Here is a 17,358-nt window from a genome sequence, read left to right on the forward strand (position 1 = left end):
GCCATGCGTAGAGAGTGACAGGGAGATGCAGTGGTACTTTGCACACTGTGATGTGTAAGAGCTTTAGGAAGATGTTCAAGGAGGAAGGATGGAAGGAAGAAGTCTAAGAATAGTCCAGCTGGAGATGCAATTTTTACCTCCATCATTGGCTGGAGAAGAACCGAAGCCTGTGTATGACTCCCCAGCAGTCAGAACAGTTGGAGTAAAAGATCCTTCCCTGATCCAGCAGAACCATGAGGTGAACGCTTGCAAGACACTGAAAACCGGGCTCAAAGCTCAACAGTTTGGTGTTCTCTGTAAGTCTCGATCCAAGAAAGAAAACATAGAAATACCTGAGTGATCAGTAACTGTGGGTTAGAAGACACCATGCACCCATTCTGTAGTCAGATATTGTTCTGGATCAGGTTTTATGATTCTCTCTTTCTCTCTCTCTGTTTACTATTTAAGAAAAATAAGTTTGAAGGTTAAAAAATTTGGTATAGATCTCCCTGAAACATTCTGCAACATGAGGGAAAGCAATTTAAAGACCTAGAGGGGAAAAAACCAAATTTTCCAAAGGGAATAAAAGAAGAACTTCCAAAATCTTAGCTTGATATACTCAATATGAATTTACCTACTCAGGGCAAGAAGCATTTAAGAGAACTGAGAATGAACTGAAAAGGGAGATAGCTGGGAACAGGCAGAATTGCAAAGAAAGCAATAAATTTCACATTGGACACAGCAAAGAGCAGAGTCACAGTGCAGAAATTAAAGTTTGTAATATTTCAACTCTAAGAATGTAGAGAAAAAAACCCAAAGATGAATATAACAAAACAAAAGTTGGAGGAAAAAGAAAGGAGACCCAACATGTAGGTTACAGGTTTTCCAAAGAAAAATCAAGAAAGAAAAAAATGAAGCCATCATCAGACCCAATTTATTTATTTATTTTAAAGATTTTATTTATTTGCGAGAGAGGTGAGAGAGCATGGGGAGAGGGAGGTGCAGACAGAGAGGCAGACTCCCTGCTGAGCAGGGAGCCTGATGTGGGGCTCTATCCCAGGTCCCTGGAATCATGACCTGAGCCAAAGGCAGCTGCTTAACTGACTGAGCCACCCAGGTGCTCCTGTCAAATACCCTTCTTGAATTACTTGGATATTAACATGTTATATGTGTATCTGTACTGCAGCTAAATGGCAACTACAAAAGAATAAGAAATTTGTAGTATAAGGAATAACAATTCAAAAGTAATTAAAAATGCAGAGTTTGAAACAGTACATGTTTTAAAACCAGCTCTAGGGGTATAGAGGAAAGACCTGAGTTGTTGTTCGATGACTTCTGTGGTATGAGTACTGCCATCGTGGCTAATTTCAGACTACCAATGTGATGTCAAATGTGCAGTCGGAAAGAAAGGTGTGCATTTGACTCTGACATGCCTTTAGGGGCTGGCTTCAGTTGCACCAGTTAGTTCACAATCTGGGGAAAAAAAAAACTTAAATTTCATCTCAGACCATGTACCAAAATGAAATCTATACTCTTTTTATTAGCTTCTTAGGGCTACCACAACAAAGTATGCAATCTGGGTGGCTTAAATCAAGAGAAATTTACTCTTACAACTCTGGAGGCTAGCAGATGGGAAACAAGGTATGGGCAAGGCCATGCTCTTTCTGTGTTTCTAGAGAAGGGTTTTTCCTTGCCTCTTCCTCACGTCTGGTAGGGGCCCCCGATCCTTGGCATTTCTTGGTTTTATAGACTCATCACTTCTATCTCTGTCTCCATTGTTATGTGGCATTCCCCCTGTGTGTGTCTGTATATGTCTCTGTTTTCTCTTCTTATGAGGCTAACAGTCATCGGATTAGGCCACATCCTGATCTGCTGTGACCTAATTTCAATTTAATTAATTACATCACAAAAACCCTATTTCCAAACAAGGTCACTCTCTGAGGTTGTGGGTAGACATGGATTTGGGGGAGGGGTCGACATTATTCAACCCAGTATAAGGATTAACATAAAACATAACAAGCAACCACACAAAAAATAGCATTGATGTGAATACTTAGTTTTTTTCTGAGGGTGCGTGCAGTACTTTCTGCTGGAAGAAATCATACAAGGATGTTTTATACACTTGAATCCAAAAATTTTAAATTTCTTCTGGTCAAAACATGAACAGAATTGAAAACCCGACAAAATTTGGTAAAATACTCATCAGGTATAAAAATAAAAAGGGTAAGGGGCACCTGGGTGGCTCAGTGAGTGGGTTAAGACCTCTGCCTTCGGCTCAGGTCATGATCCCAGGGTCCTGGGATCGAGCCCCGCTTCTGGCTCTGTGCTCAGCGGGGAGCCTGCTTCCCCCTCTCTCTGTGCCTGCCTCTCTGCCTACTTGTGATCTCTGTCAAATAAATAAATAAAATCTTAAAAAATAATAAAAAAATAAAAAGGGTAAATCTCTTTCATATATAAAGATAGTGTATAACTAGAAAAAACACAGTCTCAGGAGATAATTGGATATGAAGGTGGAAAAGTCACAGAGGAGTAAATACACATAGATGGCTTATGAAGTTAGAAGTGTTCAACCATATTAATAATGAAGTACATTTACATTAAAGCAACAGCATGCTATTTTTAACTATTGAAGTAGCAAAAATAAAGAGAAAAGGTAACAGTGATGGTGTATATTCTCGTGGGAGAATAATGGGAGAGTGAATTAGTGCAACCTTTCTTCTAGAAAAACAAAAGAATTGATATGTATCAAGAACCTTAACGATGTTCCTCCCCTTTGAATTCGTAATAACGCTTCTAAAAGTCAATCCCAAAGTAATAATTTTCAAATGTATAAAGCATAAAGAAGTAGAAATCAAAAAAAGTATCAAAGAATTAAGTATTATCTTGAGCAATTAGGAGCGCTCTATTGTTGAGGATTTATTGCCGAGAATGTAATCCCTTCTAGCTCGTTTAAGCATAAAGGGATTTATTTCAAAAGATTTTTGAGTTGTCGGGAGGAGGGTGAGACACAAGGGAGTGAAGAAGAGCTCCAAAGCCCCGTGGTTGAACTTGCTGTGCTCAGGCAGAGTGCGGAATCAGGAAGCCGCCTGCCACACTGACTGCTGCTACTTGAACCAGAACCTCACTTTAAACGTGGACCCCATCTCTCTCCTCCCTGAACTCCGTTCAGAATTTGAGACCCACAGGTGCCTCCTTGGCCGAACCTACATCACAACTAGAACCCTGGCTGTAAAGAAGTCTGGGAAATGAGTTTTAGCTTTCCAGCTGCTGTGTAGAGGAAGATACAGAAGGAGGCTGGAAGGGATATTCTGTGACCCAGTCCGTACATTTGCTACACACTAAACACCCAAAAATGCACAAAATGCATCCAGTGACTTTAAATGACTTTGGAGGGTCATTTAACTGAACCTGGGTGGTTCAGTCGGTTGAGTGTCTGCCTTCCACTCGGGTCATGATCCCAGGATTCTGGGGTCGAGCCCCACATCAGGCTCCTCACTAGGTGGATGGCCTACTTCTCCCTCTGTCTACTACTCCCCCTGCTGTTCTCTTTCTCTGTCTGTCAAATAAATAAATAAATAATATATTTAAATGACTTTGGAAATATTTCTACTTAATTTTTTTTTATTTAAAAAAGCATGAAATAGAAGCATATTTAATGTATAATCTCAATTATGTAAAAAATATTTGGAGACAAAACACTCTAGAGAAATACACCCATGCCTTAAAACTTGTGTGAGACTGTGGGCGATTTTTACTTAAGTATACCTTTTACTATTTCTACAGTGATCTTAAAGTAATTTTATAGGCGTCATTCTCCATTAAAACAAGCAAACAAATGTTTGTTAACTAAGTGCAGGAGTCAGTGACATGAATGGACAGAAAATAAATATCCATTGTTATTTATTATGTGGTCTTAAGATTTAAGGAAATCCAGAAAAAGATTGTTATGTTCTCTTTAGACTTGACTTTTTTACTGCAGTCATGAGTTGTGTTGCTGGTAGAAGAGTACAGATAGCACAGTTTAGATATAAATTTAGATATAAATTTAGGTGTGTATGTGTTTGTCTATGTAATAAATAAGTAAGTAAATAGATAAACATATATTTTATATATATAGTATGTCAGTATTTATGTTCAAGTACATAACTTCTGTATTTGGGTTCTCTAGAGGAACAGAACCAGTGGAAGTTATAGATGTATTTTTATAATTTTTATATGAAGAGATTTATTATAAAGAATTGGTGCTTGCAGTTATGGAAGGTAGGAAGTCCCAGCATCTGCCATCTACAAGCTGGAGACCCAGGCAAGCTGGTGGTGTAGTTCTAGTTCAAGTCGGAAGGACTAAGAACCAGGAAAACCGATGGTGTAAGATCAAATCCAAACCCAAAGGCCTGAGAACTGATGGAGTGAGTACATCACAGTGTGAGAGCAGAAGACTGATGTCTCTGCTCAGGTAGTCAGGCAGAGCCATGTTCTCCCTTCCTCTGGCTTTTTTTATCCTATTCAGGCCATTGACAGGTGGATGAGCCCACCCACACTGGGGCTGGCAACCCGCTTTACTCAGTGTACCATTTCAGATGCTGAGCTCATCTGGAAACACCTGCACAGACACACCAGAAATAATATTTTATTTTATTTTATTTTATATATATTTTTTAGAAATAATATTTTAACAAATATCTGGGTACCCTGTGACCCAGTCAAGTTGACATATAAAATAAACCACCATAACTATATAGAATATTTTTTCATATTAATATAGAAAGAAACTAATTTTATTTATCAATAATAAATAAATCAATAAGTATAACAATTGCTTGCAAAAGAAAGTAAGACTTGGACATACAGTACATATGGTCTTTTCCCAGGTAACCAGCAATAATACTACTTTTCTTTCACATTAAGAGCTACTTTAAGTTAAAATTCCATTGGTATTTTGAATGAATAACTTTTACTGTTCATCAACTGTACCAAAAATCATTTAAATTTTTCAGTGTCTTTTCTTTCTTTTCCTTAAATATTAGAGGTTTTGTTTTTAGAGAACTAAAGCTTTTCTAATGTAAATCAGTTTCTGAAATAAAACTACCCAAGTAGAACAAAAAGGTTTTTTTGTACAATTTTCCCTTGTGAGGAAGCTTCTCTTAACGAAATATCTATTTGGACCCTGCTTTCCAGCTCAGCATATGACTTAGCACAAGACTTTCCTCAGAGATTCTGACTTAGCTGCCTCCCCTCATTACAGGAGACATCTTTCCGGGTGATGCTAAAAGGTACAGACTAACATGTGAAAATAAAATTAATCCAGTTACAGATGTATACTAAACTAACTTTTTCCTCCAAATTCGTCCTTAATGTAAATATATTTGGTCTCGTATCCTAACACATTGTGATTACAAGGCCTGCTGTTAATGATTCCAGTATACACTCTGTTCTGTTTTTGTTTTTGTTTTTTCACTTTCTTTCCCATTTTTTAATGGTGGATGAAGAATGGTGGTGTTAGCTATATTTTAGAGAGGTAGGAGAATGGCTGCTAAAATTTTTTTACTCAAAATACTTTGTTAGCACAGGCAGTGACTGAAGACGGAACTGGAAGAAATTGCTCTTCGTCCTGCATCTAATAAAGGTGTAAGTAGGGAAGATGGTTTACTTTAAAAGCTGATGCAATTCACTAACACGAGAATCACAACATGAAATGAAAATAGATGTTCTCTTTTCAACAACTTGTAATATAATTAACTCTTAGGCTCTGTTTTTACCTAGCCACAGAATCAACTGTTTTTGCAATGTACTGAGAGGTTTTGTTTAGGGCTGTTTGCAGTTCATGACTTGAAAGAATTTGGAGGTGAGGTGAGATGAGTGTATAATTAGGTCTTGAAGTTGGGGAGAGCATGTGAGACACACCTTCTCACCTCCTCTTCTTTCTTATTTTCTTCACCTTGCGATTTCTCTCTCCGTCTTTGTTTAACATGGCAGATAAATAATGGGATCAGTACTAGGGAGGGAAGAGATTTTTGTTCCTTTTCTCCTTTTGTATCTCAAACACTATGTCACACTAGCTCTTGATTGCCTGATCTTATCTTTCCATTTGTTTTTGGAAATATTTTTTATTCCCCTCCTCCTCTTGTCTGTTTGTTTCCCATTCTTCTCTCCACTGTTTTGTTTTTTCTTTATTCCACATCTGCCCTCTTGCCTCATCTTCTCTTTTCCCAGCGATGGTATAAATTTCAGAGTTAGAGCATAGTAGCAAGGATGAGCAAGGTGTGTGTCTGAAAGGACTATGTGCTTCTCCAGGAAGACTGGCATCCCGAGTGGAGTCCAACTTGAATGCTGGGAGGTAAATTAAAAATGGCTGAATGTAGTTGTGCCTGCATGTGATATTTTGGGAATCATGCCATTTCCATATTTCCAGTAGGAAGATCCAGTACACTAAAGGTACTAAGAGAAGAAGGGGCCCAAGGTTGGGAAAAGGCAATTATTAATAACTGGGACATGAGAAGGAATCACAGAGTTGCCTAGTGGTGGCCAGCTTGCTGTCCAAAAAACCAGAAATACCAGACTGAATCCAAGGACTAGACAAAAGATCAACCATACCACCTTAGAGACAGCTGAAGGACCCATCACTTCTGTGAGGGTCCAGAAGGGAGAGGCCTTCTGAAAGGGCAGAAACCAGCTCTGAAGGAATTTTGCATTTTAAATGGATGGAATATGTACCCCAACTGTTTTACTCCTAAAGATACTTAATTACTTTTAGTGATAAATATAAGGTTTTCTCTTGTCATTAATAAGAATGGGAGCTTCAGAATAAGGTGAAGGCTAGATGAGGGTGGGTTGGGGGAGGGGAGGGAAGCCAGACCTTCTGAATTGTGTGCAGATGTTATCCTGCTGTTAGAGGTGTGTGTGGAAGATGGAAATCGTTATGTTAATAGAGGTCAACTCAGAATGGTGAAATGGTTGTGTGATTATTGTTTTATTTTTTCTTCTCTATCATTTAACATGTATGTACTGAACATGTACTCTATATCAAACACATACTGCTCATCTTTTTGTTCATCTGTATTTCCTAATTTATCTAGATTATACAATTATGCAGTTTTGCTTTTGTAAAGAGGAAAAAATAATTAAATACTATTGTAAAATAAGTCTATCTGATTCACGCGTTATGGCATTTGAATGATACACATCCCACCATGTGAGTTGTAAATTGGGTCTTGGAGTTGACTCTCTGTTTCTGAATATATGCTTTAAGGTTGGTTAATTGTAAATTCCAGGCTTTTCACAACTCATTTTGTAGAGCTTATGCAGAGCTTAATTCCCATGCAGATCTTTCATTCACAATTTTAAATCTACCATGCTTTGATTATATACAAGTCAGCATTCTGTTTTGATCTTCAGAGGTAGAACAAGTTTGCGAATAGCATGATACCCTAGTACTCAAATGATCATACCCAATCTGCTTGTTGATTATATTTTTGAGATGATAATCTCTCTATATACTACGGATGTTCACTAGACCAAAAACAGTGGGTGTTCTTTGCAAATGAATGATGCACATATTGACATGACTCTGGCAGCCTGCAAAGGTAGCCTTTGCAAGGTACAAGGTACAAGTGACACACTAATAGTGAGATACTTTCATTTGCTTTCCCAGAGCTATCAAATACACTCTCTAGCAGCTCTTGGGATTTGTAAATGATTAGTTAATGATTATTTCATTTTTAAAAATTCTCATTAAGAAGACTGCCTGGAGATGCCTGGGTGGCTCAGGTGGTTGGTCTTCGGCCTTCAGCTCAGGTCGTGATCCCAAAGTCCTGGTATCAAGTCCCACATTGGACTCCTTGCTCAGCAAGGAGTCTGCTTGTCTCTCTGCCTGCTGCTCCCCCTGCTTGTGAGTTCTTTCTTTATCTCTCTCTCTTTCCCTGACAAATAAATAAATAAAATCTTAAAAAACAAAAAAGATACCCCGAATTAGTTTTGGCTTGTGATAGCCAAACATTCAATCTGCCAGATCCCCCAACTAAAGGCTGGGTGGGTGAAACACTAAGTCGTCTTTTGTTTCTTCAGATTTAGTCATGGCTGCACAGTGATATCAAATGTCTGTCCTGGCAGTTAAGTGTAGCTGACCACTCCTCACCCCCATAGATACTGAGGGGAAAAGGATCTGCACCTTCATACCCTTCTTGCATTTTCAGTTTAGTTTATGTCAGAAAAGAGAAATTTGGCTTATTTTCTAACATTTGAAATGAGAAATAATCAAAGAAATAGACTCTAGCTCTAGAAATACAGTAAAATTACTACATGATTTAGATTTATGATGATTTTATAGGTAAAAATTTTTAATTAAATAATAATTGAATAATGGAATCTACCATTAATTAAATGTGATAGCTGGAACAAATGTGTAGTATATTAAAAATGTTCATGCAAATGTAAATAGTTCCATTAATTGCTTTAAAAATTATGTTATAGAGGACATAAATTCTTTATGATAAAATAGAGATGATGCATTTTATAATATTTTGGAGAAATCTCATTCTCTTATATTTAGCTTTTTTCTTTTTGACTATAGAAAAGAGAGATTCTTTTATATTCTTTCTACTCTAAATAGATCTCTGATAAACTACATGAAATGGACCATTTTCACTGACCTGACATTTATTCTTTCCTTATTTCTGTTTACTGACATTTTGGAATATCAGTAACATTTAGATTTTTTTCACAAAATAGTGACAAATGACAAGTGAACATACAGTTAGTTACATGCACCTTGGTATTCCAAAAATGTCTGTGTAAATGCATGTTAGGCATATCCTGCCTAGCAAGTAACTAACTTGCTTCCCTGGAGATGGTGTTCTTTTTTCTAGAGTTTTTTAGGAACTGGTTTCTCATCACTTGTTCTTGCAAAGAGAGGAAGAAGGATGATGATGATTATATGATGATGGTGGTGATGATAATGAGAATGATGGTGATGGTAATGTTGGGCACCATGATGGTGATAGTGCTTGTGATGATGATGAAGATAACAATAAGGGTGATGATGGTGATGGTCTTGGTGATAATGATGATGGTAATGATGAAGATGATGATGATGGTGTTGGTGATGAGGATCATGGTATTGATGGTGTTGATGATAATAGTAATAATGATGATAGTAGGGATGGTGAAAGCTAAAAATTTTAAGAATTTTTATGTGCCAGGTACTCTTCTAAGTGCATCACACATATGAACTCACATGGTCCTCACTGTGATCCTGTAACTATGTGCTCTTATTATCTCCATTTTTTTTCAGATGAGAAAATTGAGGCACATAGGGATGAAGTAACTTGTTTAAGATTGTACAGTTTACCTGTGGAAGAGACTGAACATGAAGTCTTCTCAAAGTACCTTCTCTATAATTGGAAGTCACATTTGAGACCATCATCTGTATCAGAGATTTTTAAAGATACAATTATAGCAAAATCAGTGGGCTTCTAAAATGCAATCTATTTTTTAAAATACAAGATTATTGCTTTGTGCCAACATTGCCATAATTTTTTTACTTAAATGTATGATATTCCACAAATTAGAATATAACTCAGTTAATTTTGTATGTCTCAAAATGAGTCAATATCTGTTTTTAAAGTTCAGTGTAGCTTTAACTTGACATTAAAATTTAGAGAAATAAATATAATTGCTATTTAAGAACTACAAAAGGGAGAAATCATAAACGGACACATGGTCAGGAAAACGAGTATAATTTTATTTTTCTGGAAAAGAGATTTTTCTAAATGATTACTGAGATTAAAAATGATTATATGATTTTTGGAGGGTTGAAGCTTGTCAGAAATTACCATATCCTATTTACAAGAAAATGAACTAGTGTCTAATGAGGGATGTATAGTTAAGAATGTTATTCAGTTCCTAATTATCCATTTTCTGATTTAAGGCAGGGTAATAGTTTGCATAAAAACCAGTGAAAGAAAATGTTGATGAATATAAACACAATCAGAAGTATCTTTTATATTATCTTAGCATTCTTGAAAGAAAAAGCATTTTGTGGTTTTTTTTTTCTATAGCGTGTTTTAGAGTGAATTAAATGCATTTTGTGACAAAGATGCAAAAATGCTTAGAAATTTACTCATTCCTTTATGTATTTATTCATTAAACAATGCCTACACTTGTCAGGCATAATATTAGGGAACCCAAAGATAAAGGGCATTTGCCTTTTTTGAAAGAATTCAGTAAAGGAGCCATGAAAATTAAAGAGATAATTTCATGACAAGATGATAAGTGCCTTGATAAAAATGAGGTGCTAAAAAAATATAAGTTAAGTACCTAATCCAGGCTTGGTGCCACAGAAAGCTTTCTATAGCAGATGCCTTGAGTTGAGTACTGAAAGACTAATGAATTAGGGTGAAAGGGGTGTTCACATCAGACAGAGAAGTAGCATGTGGAATGCCTTAGAAGCATGGGTGGGCATGACCTGTTTGAGGAACATGAAGTAGTTAGGTGGGAAAAGGGTAGAGAATAATGATGAGCAATAGCAAAAAGAGAGGCTGGGGTTGTAGGACCAGGGTTATATCACAAGCTGAGGACAGGCCATTGAAGAACTACCCTTTGATGGGTAGTGACATGATCAAATTGGGGCTTGAAACAGTTATGTGGGAGTCTTGAGAAGAATGTTTTGGAAACTAAGAGATCAGTTTGGATGCTGTTGGTATGATCAGAGGAAAGTTGATGATCTGAAATAAAACTGTGGCACTGAAGAAATGTATTAGTGAGGGTGGGCTAACTGTTGTAACAAACGATGAAGTATTCTCACTCAAATACAATGAGGGTGTACAGGGAAGGCGAAGAGTTTGCTCCACTCTGTCTTCCATCCTGTGGTTCCATCATTCTTCTAGAGCCAAAGAATCCTGGACTGGACCCTCTTTATTCTGTGTTACTGTCAGAGGAATGACTAGAGCAAATTTGGATTTGGGAAAGAGATTGTAGGGTCCAGCTGAAAGTGTCCTACAGAAGTTCTGCCCAGAATTTAGTCACATGAGAGAGTCTGGGAAGTAGTCCTTCTGCATGCCCTGAAGAAAACAGACTGGGTTTGGTAAGCACATGCCAATATTTAACTGTTTCTGACCTGGAGAATGGCCATTTCATGTAGCTCAACCTATACGTAATAGGATTAGAGAAATGGGAAGGTAGACTCAAGATGTTATAAAGGGTAAGTAATGAACTGGGTATAGAAGCAGCAAGAAAGGGAAGACTTGTAGCTGGTTGAGTCATTGGTAGAGGGTTGTCCTATTTGTGCAGATAAGGAATGTGGTTGTTACGAAAGGTACTGGAGGGAGATGCTTCCCACAGTTCTCCACAGTACTTGCTCCCTTTTTTTCATAAGACTTCTGCTAGAATGTAACTATACGTAGCAATAACACAAGCCTCTTATTTCCTGTTACTCTACTTTATTTCTTCATGACCTTCCCCATATATTGTCCTTTTCTGTTTGTTTGCTTATTGGCTGTCTCTTCTCACCCGCATGGAAGCTCTAAGAGGGCACGGACTCAGTCTATATTGTTCTCTTGGTATATCCCACAGTGCATAGAGCAATGCCTGTCACATAACAGGTACTCAATAAATAGTTGTTGAGTATGTAAATGAATCGAAATGGAAGTTGCCAGCAATCTGTTGGTTATAGTAAGTGTTAATATTTATTGCATGCTTCCAATGGAACAGACACTGTTCTGAATACTTTTTAAAAGATATTTATTTATTTGAGAGAGAGAGTGGGAGGAGGGGCACAGGGAGAGGGAGAGAGAGTCTGAAGCATGCTGTGTACTGAGCATGGAGCCCTCCTTGGGGCTTGAGCTCATGATCCTGAGATCAAATACAACACAATCAAAATGGAATGAGACATTTTGACCTGAGCCAAAACCGAGAGTTGGAGGCTTAACCAACTATGCTACCCAGGTGCCCCTTGAATACTTTTCAAGTATTAATTTATATAATAAAACACTCCCATGAACTAGATACAACTAATAACTCTATTTTACAGATGAGGAAATTGAGTATATACAACTTAAAAAACTTGACCAAACTCACATTAGTAAATTAGAGATGAGATTCAAATCTAGGTGTTAGAAGGCTTCAGTTTTAACCGTGGTGCTTTTCTGCCATGTAATTTTGGGATGTTAAACAGCTAGACTGAACATGGAGATTAGGAAGTCATCGGTATGAATTTAGTTGTGAACAGAGGTTAGCCTGTCCCTTAAATTAATTTGGAACACTTATTCTGTATCTGCCATAGAGTGTAATGTTCTTTACACTCTTTGGGAATTTCCATTAGCTTAAGTTTACATGATCATTGTTTTATTCCAGTTACCTGTTGCTTAAATTGCCATCAGATTCCTTGTCTCCTCATCTCATCTCCTGTGACGGCTCCCCTCTCTCCGATGAACATCAAGGCAGACGTGGGTTAAAAGTCCCTTTCCTTGATTTTTCCAGAATACCAATCTCTAAAGGCATTATGTATACATGCATACATCTAAGCATACATACATAAAGGCATATATGTATAGAAGGTTTGAAGTGGGAGGGGAGTGCCTAAAAAACCATCAAGCAAAGAGCATAAAAACTACATATCAGGCATATCTTTTCTTTTCTTTCTTTCTTTCTTTCTTTCTTTTTTTTTTTGTTTAAGATTCTACTTATTTGAGAGAGAGAGAGAAAGTACTAGCAGGGGCAGAGGGAGAGGGAGAAGCAGGGCTCGATCCCAACACCTTGGGATCATGACCTGAGCTAAAGGCAGACACTTAACCAACTGAGCCACCCAGGTGCCCTTAGGCATCTGTTTTCTTAAAAATGTTTTCACTACCCCATCACCAAGAATCACAGAGTCCCACCTGTGTTCCCTCTCGTTTCTAACCTCCCAGGATGTCATTACCCCTTCTCCCTTCATCCCACCCTTCCTTTCTCCCTGCCCTCAAATTCCTATTAACTACTTATGCAGAAGAACTTGGTTATCACTTATTTCCTTTTCTGCTATTGGGACATGCTCTTAGGACTCCACAGCCCACACCCAAAGCAACCACTATACCTAAACAAAGAGAATTATTTTTCCACAAGGAATTCTAGTGTGTGTTGTTAAAATATTTTCTACCCATTACCAGTTTGAGTCCCAGTTTAGGTAATGAAAGTGAACAAATCTCCCAGAAAGTATGGGAGATTTAAGAAGAGTTCAACTATGGATGGAAAGAAGGAGATCAGGAAGTAGCTATAGAAAGAGGTACTTTTGAGGGAATTTTTGTTTGTTGTTAGTTTTTTGTTTCCAGTTAAGGAGATAGGCAAGAGCCCATGTCGGGGGAAGGGCCAGTGAAAAAGAGTGAATGAAGGTAAAGGCAATAAAAGAAGGATAATGTGGCCAGAGAAGGTGCAAAGTGTCGAAACCCAGATCACAGGTAAATTAATTTATATAAGACAGGAGAGATCTGTCTCCCCCTCAGAGGAAAGCCACACAGTATAACTAAAAGAGCATTGACTCAAAAATCAGACTGTGCTGAGCTGGAATCCAGAATCTACATTCAGCATTGTAGCTGTGAAACTTCACTTGAGTGCACGACCCCTCTTACCATCCGTTTCCTCAACAGCGGAAAAGGCATAACGCCCTCTTCACAGAGTTACTACAAGGCTTAAATAAGATAACCTGTGTTAAGCAAGAATCTTATAATAGAATTTATTGATTATTCCTGTGATTTGATTATAGGTCTTCTGGTTTTTATCTCCTACTCTCACTAATGTCATAAATAAACAAATCTACTACATATTTTTTCTTTATCTGCTTCAAAGGGATTTGTGATTCCATGGTCTCATCTTCATTTGGAGTTTGGAATAAGTTTGACATCAAACTTGTTGCCAGTAGGCCAAATCTGGCCATCATAATTGTTTTGCTTGGCTATTACCTTGTTTCATTGTTACTCTGAAATTCTTTAGATGAGACATGTACATTCCATTTTCAGACCCACACTCTCTCGTCTTCGGCCTGGTCCCTTCACATATTATCCCAATCTGCTGGGCCCCTGTGCACAATTGAGTTTTTAACCCATGATCTAGACTGATTTCCACAGAAGTAGCACATGCTACTGAAAATTTCCATGTTACTAAATGTTCCAGGAGTATCTTCTGTCTTTACTTCCCTTGATCTCTCCTCATCATTTCTCACTATTGATAAACTTTGGTAACTCTTTCCTCCTTCTGTTATTGAAGATTCTTCTGGTTTTTCTCTCACCTCCCTGCCAACCTACCCTTTGCTACAACTCTGCCTCCTTTGCCCACCATTTCAATGCTATAATTTGTCAGTGGTTTGCATGTTTGCACATGGCTCTTCTGGGTGATCTCATGTCTGGGGTTCAGCACGTCCAAAACTGGGCAATAATATTTCCTTCAAACTACCTTCTCCTGTTGTATTATACATCATCATGAAAGGAGCCACCAGAAGTCCAAGCCACCCGGGCCCCCAAACTAAAATCACTTTCACACCTAGATGGGATACATATTTAACAACTGGTACAGAATTCACAGCAAACCAGAATGGACACTGCCCTATATTCCTCACCATTGCTTTCCAGCTGAAGATCAACCCTGCTTGTCCCCATCACCACAGTCAGCTTTTTCTTCCTCCCCTATGGCTTGAGTGGCGAGACACTCCCTAACCGTTTCTTTCAAGGACTAATGAATGTTAATTAGTCTCCCTTTCCCCATATGGGTAAAATATCAACCTTGATTAGCAGTTGATCATTCTTTTATCCTGTCCTGTCCCTCATCTCTAACTATTCCCAAGGCTCTAAATCTTCACTGTATTAAATTGTTTACATTTCCCTGAATACCACCTTTCTCACCTCTCTGCCTTTGCCCGCAATACTCTGTCAGACAAGCATACTTCCCCCCTCAACTCTGTTTACACAGCTAATTCTACTCATTCTTCAAAATTCAGTTCAGATTATATCCATCTCTGAAAGGCCTGTCTTAATTTCTCTCCGCTTAGCAATGTCCTCAATCTAGGTTTGGAAACCCCACTCTGAAAATATTTTAAAACTTTGCATTCTTAGGGCATATTTTAATATGTACTATGTACAAATGGAATAGCTTGGTATAATGTGTTGCGATCTGGTAATGTGTTGCGAGCTTGGTATAATGTTTGCGATCTGGTAAAGTATTTTCCTGTGGAAGAGCAACCCCCATAGGATGAGAAGGTACAGGGGAGGAAGGTATTGTGGACCAACACAAAATTTTCATTGACAAAGGAAAAGGAAGCAACAGCTGGGTAAACAAACAGCTGCACAAAGGACAGAAAAATGACAGTGAGTGACCATGAATATGGCAAATGGTCCAAAATATTAGAAAAGCAAGTAAATAATATGCGGAAATGAGTTGACCTACTGGAAAATTGCTGAAACATTTGAACAGGAAATAAATAATAAGGAAAGTGTTGTGGCGTGACGGCCGAGGGGCTGCCCAGAACATCATCCCTGCTTCCACTGGTGCGGCCAAGGCTGTAGGCAAGGTCATCCCTGAGCTGAACGGGAAGCTCACTGGCATGGCCTTCCGTGTCCCCACCCCCAACGTGTCTGTCGTGGATCTGACCTGCCGCCTGGAGAAAGCTGCCAAATATGATGACATCAAGAAGGTGGTGAAGCAGGCATCAGAGGGCCCCCTCAAGGGCATCCTGGGGTACACTGAGGACCAGGTTGTCTCCTGCGACTTCAACAGTGACAACCACTCCTCTACCTTCGATGCTGGGGCTGGCATTGCTCTCAATGACCACTTTGTCAAGCTCATTTCCTGGTATGACAATGAATTTGGCTACAGCAACCGGGTGGTGGACCTTATGGTCCACATGGCCTCCAAGGAGTAAGAGCCCCCTGGACCACCAGCCCCAGCCGGAGCAAGAGGAAGAGAGAGGCCCTCAGCTGCTGGGGAATCCCTGCCCCAACTTATCCTCCAAAACACTGAGAATCTCCCAACCTCCACTATTTCCATCCCAGACCCCCTGAAGAAGGGGAGGGGCTTGGGGAGCCCTACCTTGTCATGTACCATCAATAAAGTATACTGTACCCAGCCAAAAAAAAAAAAAATTATTATAGAGAAAAACACTGGAACAAATATTCTATGTAAGAGAAATGAACTTTTAATGGAATAAACTTAACAGAAATTAATTTGAACATTTGTGCCTTTTTAAATAAATGTGTTTTATACTGCAAAGAGTATATCATAATATTATTTAAAACTTAATGAATTAAATAACCCACTCCTAACTTTTTGTTGTATTGGAAAGAGTGAACTAGAAATTCATGATTGTTTTGCTTCGCATTTATGTGAAAACTAAGGAGACTGACCTTTCAAAGGAAATATTTAATAACTCAAGTAGCAACATAAATATATCACCTTCTAAAGAATGAGGGCATTCCAGACACAGTTAACGTTTTCTTTGACCCATTACCTGCAGCTGCATACCCAGTGCTCTCCCTAGAGATAACCATTGTTTTCAGCTTAATGTGTACCCTTCCAGTATTTTCCCACGCATTTACATAGGTACGTGTAAGTATAGAAAATATATATCTTTATCTTGAGTGATAATACACTATGTAAATTTCAGTATTAATTCCAAAACTTTTTTGTTTTTTATATAACATTTTGTTTTGGAAATATTTCCATGTCAATACAAATGGAACTGTGTTGTTAAAAGAATTGCCATAAATTATAGTATAGATGTAACACTGTTGGTGATGTACATTGAGGTTGTTTTGAATTTTCTGTACACTTCAGCAAACATTCATGAGTATTTACTTAGTGCCATATTCCAGGCACCATTCTTGATGTTGTGGATCTATCAATAAACGAAGTCCTCCTTGTAGACTCAAAAAGATACAAACAATAATAAAAGACATGCATGTATGATAAAATGTCATGTAGTGATAGGTAGGATGAAGAAATGCAACAAAGGTGAGAGATGGGGTGGTCAGAAAAGGCTTCTCTGAGGTCAAATATAGTAGCCAAGATCAACGAGAAGTGAGAGGTTATTCTGTAAATATCCAAGGGACCTGCTGAGAAACGGAAGTGCTGAGTCAATCAGTATTCATATTGAAAATGCCAAAATATCTTCTGAGCTGTTTGAAATAATTTTATGCTCCAATTTGAAGCATAAAAGTACTTATTTCTTACACTTTACTATGTATTATCATGTTCTTTAATTTCGACCAATTGGATATGTGGAAAACTGTAATTTTCCTGTAGCTTTAATTGGTATGATTTAAAAAATTATTATAAATTTATAATGTTAATGCTAGTGAGATTGTACACATTTTAATATGTACATTGGCCCTTTAAATTTCTTCATCTCAGACTCAACATTTCTAT

The 17,358-nt window shown here is 38.0% G+C and overlaps 2 protein-coding genes across 3 annotated transcripts in view; both read left to right on the forward strand.

Annotated features, from left to right (window-relative positions):
* The window catches only part of ST8SIA1 (ST8 alpha-N-acetyl-neuraminide alpha-2,8-sialyltransferase 1), a gene marked incomplete at both ends in the record, with an annotated part of 137,914 nt that overhangs the window by 107,859 nt on the left and 12,697 nt on the right, over positions 1-17,358 (forward strand). The window lies entirely within an intron of this gene.
* LOC308347999 (glyceraldehyde-3-phosphate dehydrogenase-like) lies at positions 89-16,052 on the forward strand (the record flags this gene model as incomplete). The annotated part of the gene is made up of 3 exons (XM_080811832.1): positions 89-296; positions 9,266-9,356; positions 15,424-16,052. The coding sequence occupies 3 exons, from the start codon at positions 89-91 to the stop codon at positions 15,854-15,856; spliced, it is 732 nt and encodes a 243-aa protein (XP_080667958.1). The 3' UTR covers positions 15,857-16,052.

Source organism: Martes martes (assembly GCF_963455335.1).
Source record: "Martes martes genome assembly, chromosome: 8".
Classification (NCBI taxonomy): Eukaryota; Metazoa; Chordata; class Mammalia; order Carnivora; family Mustelidae; genus Martes; species Martes martes.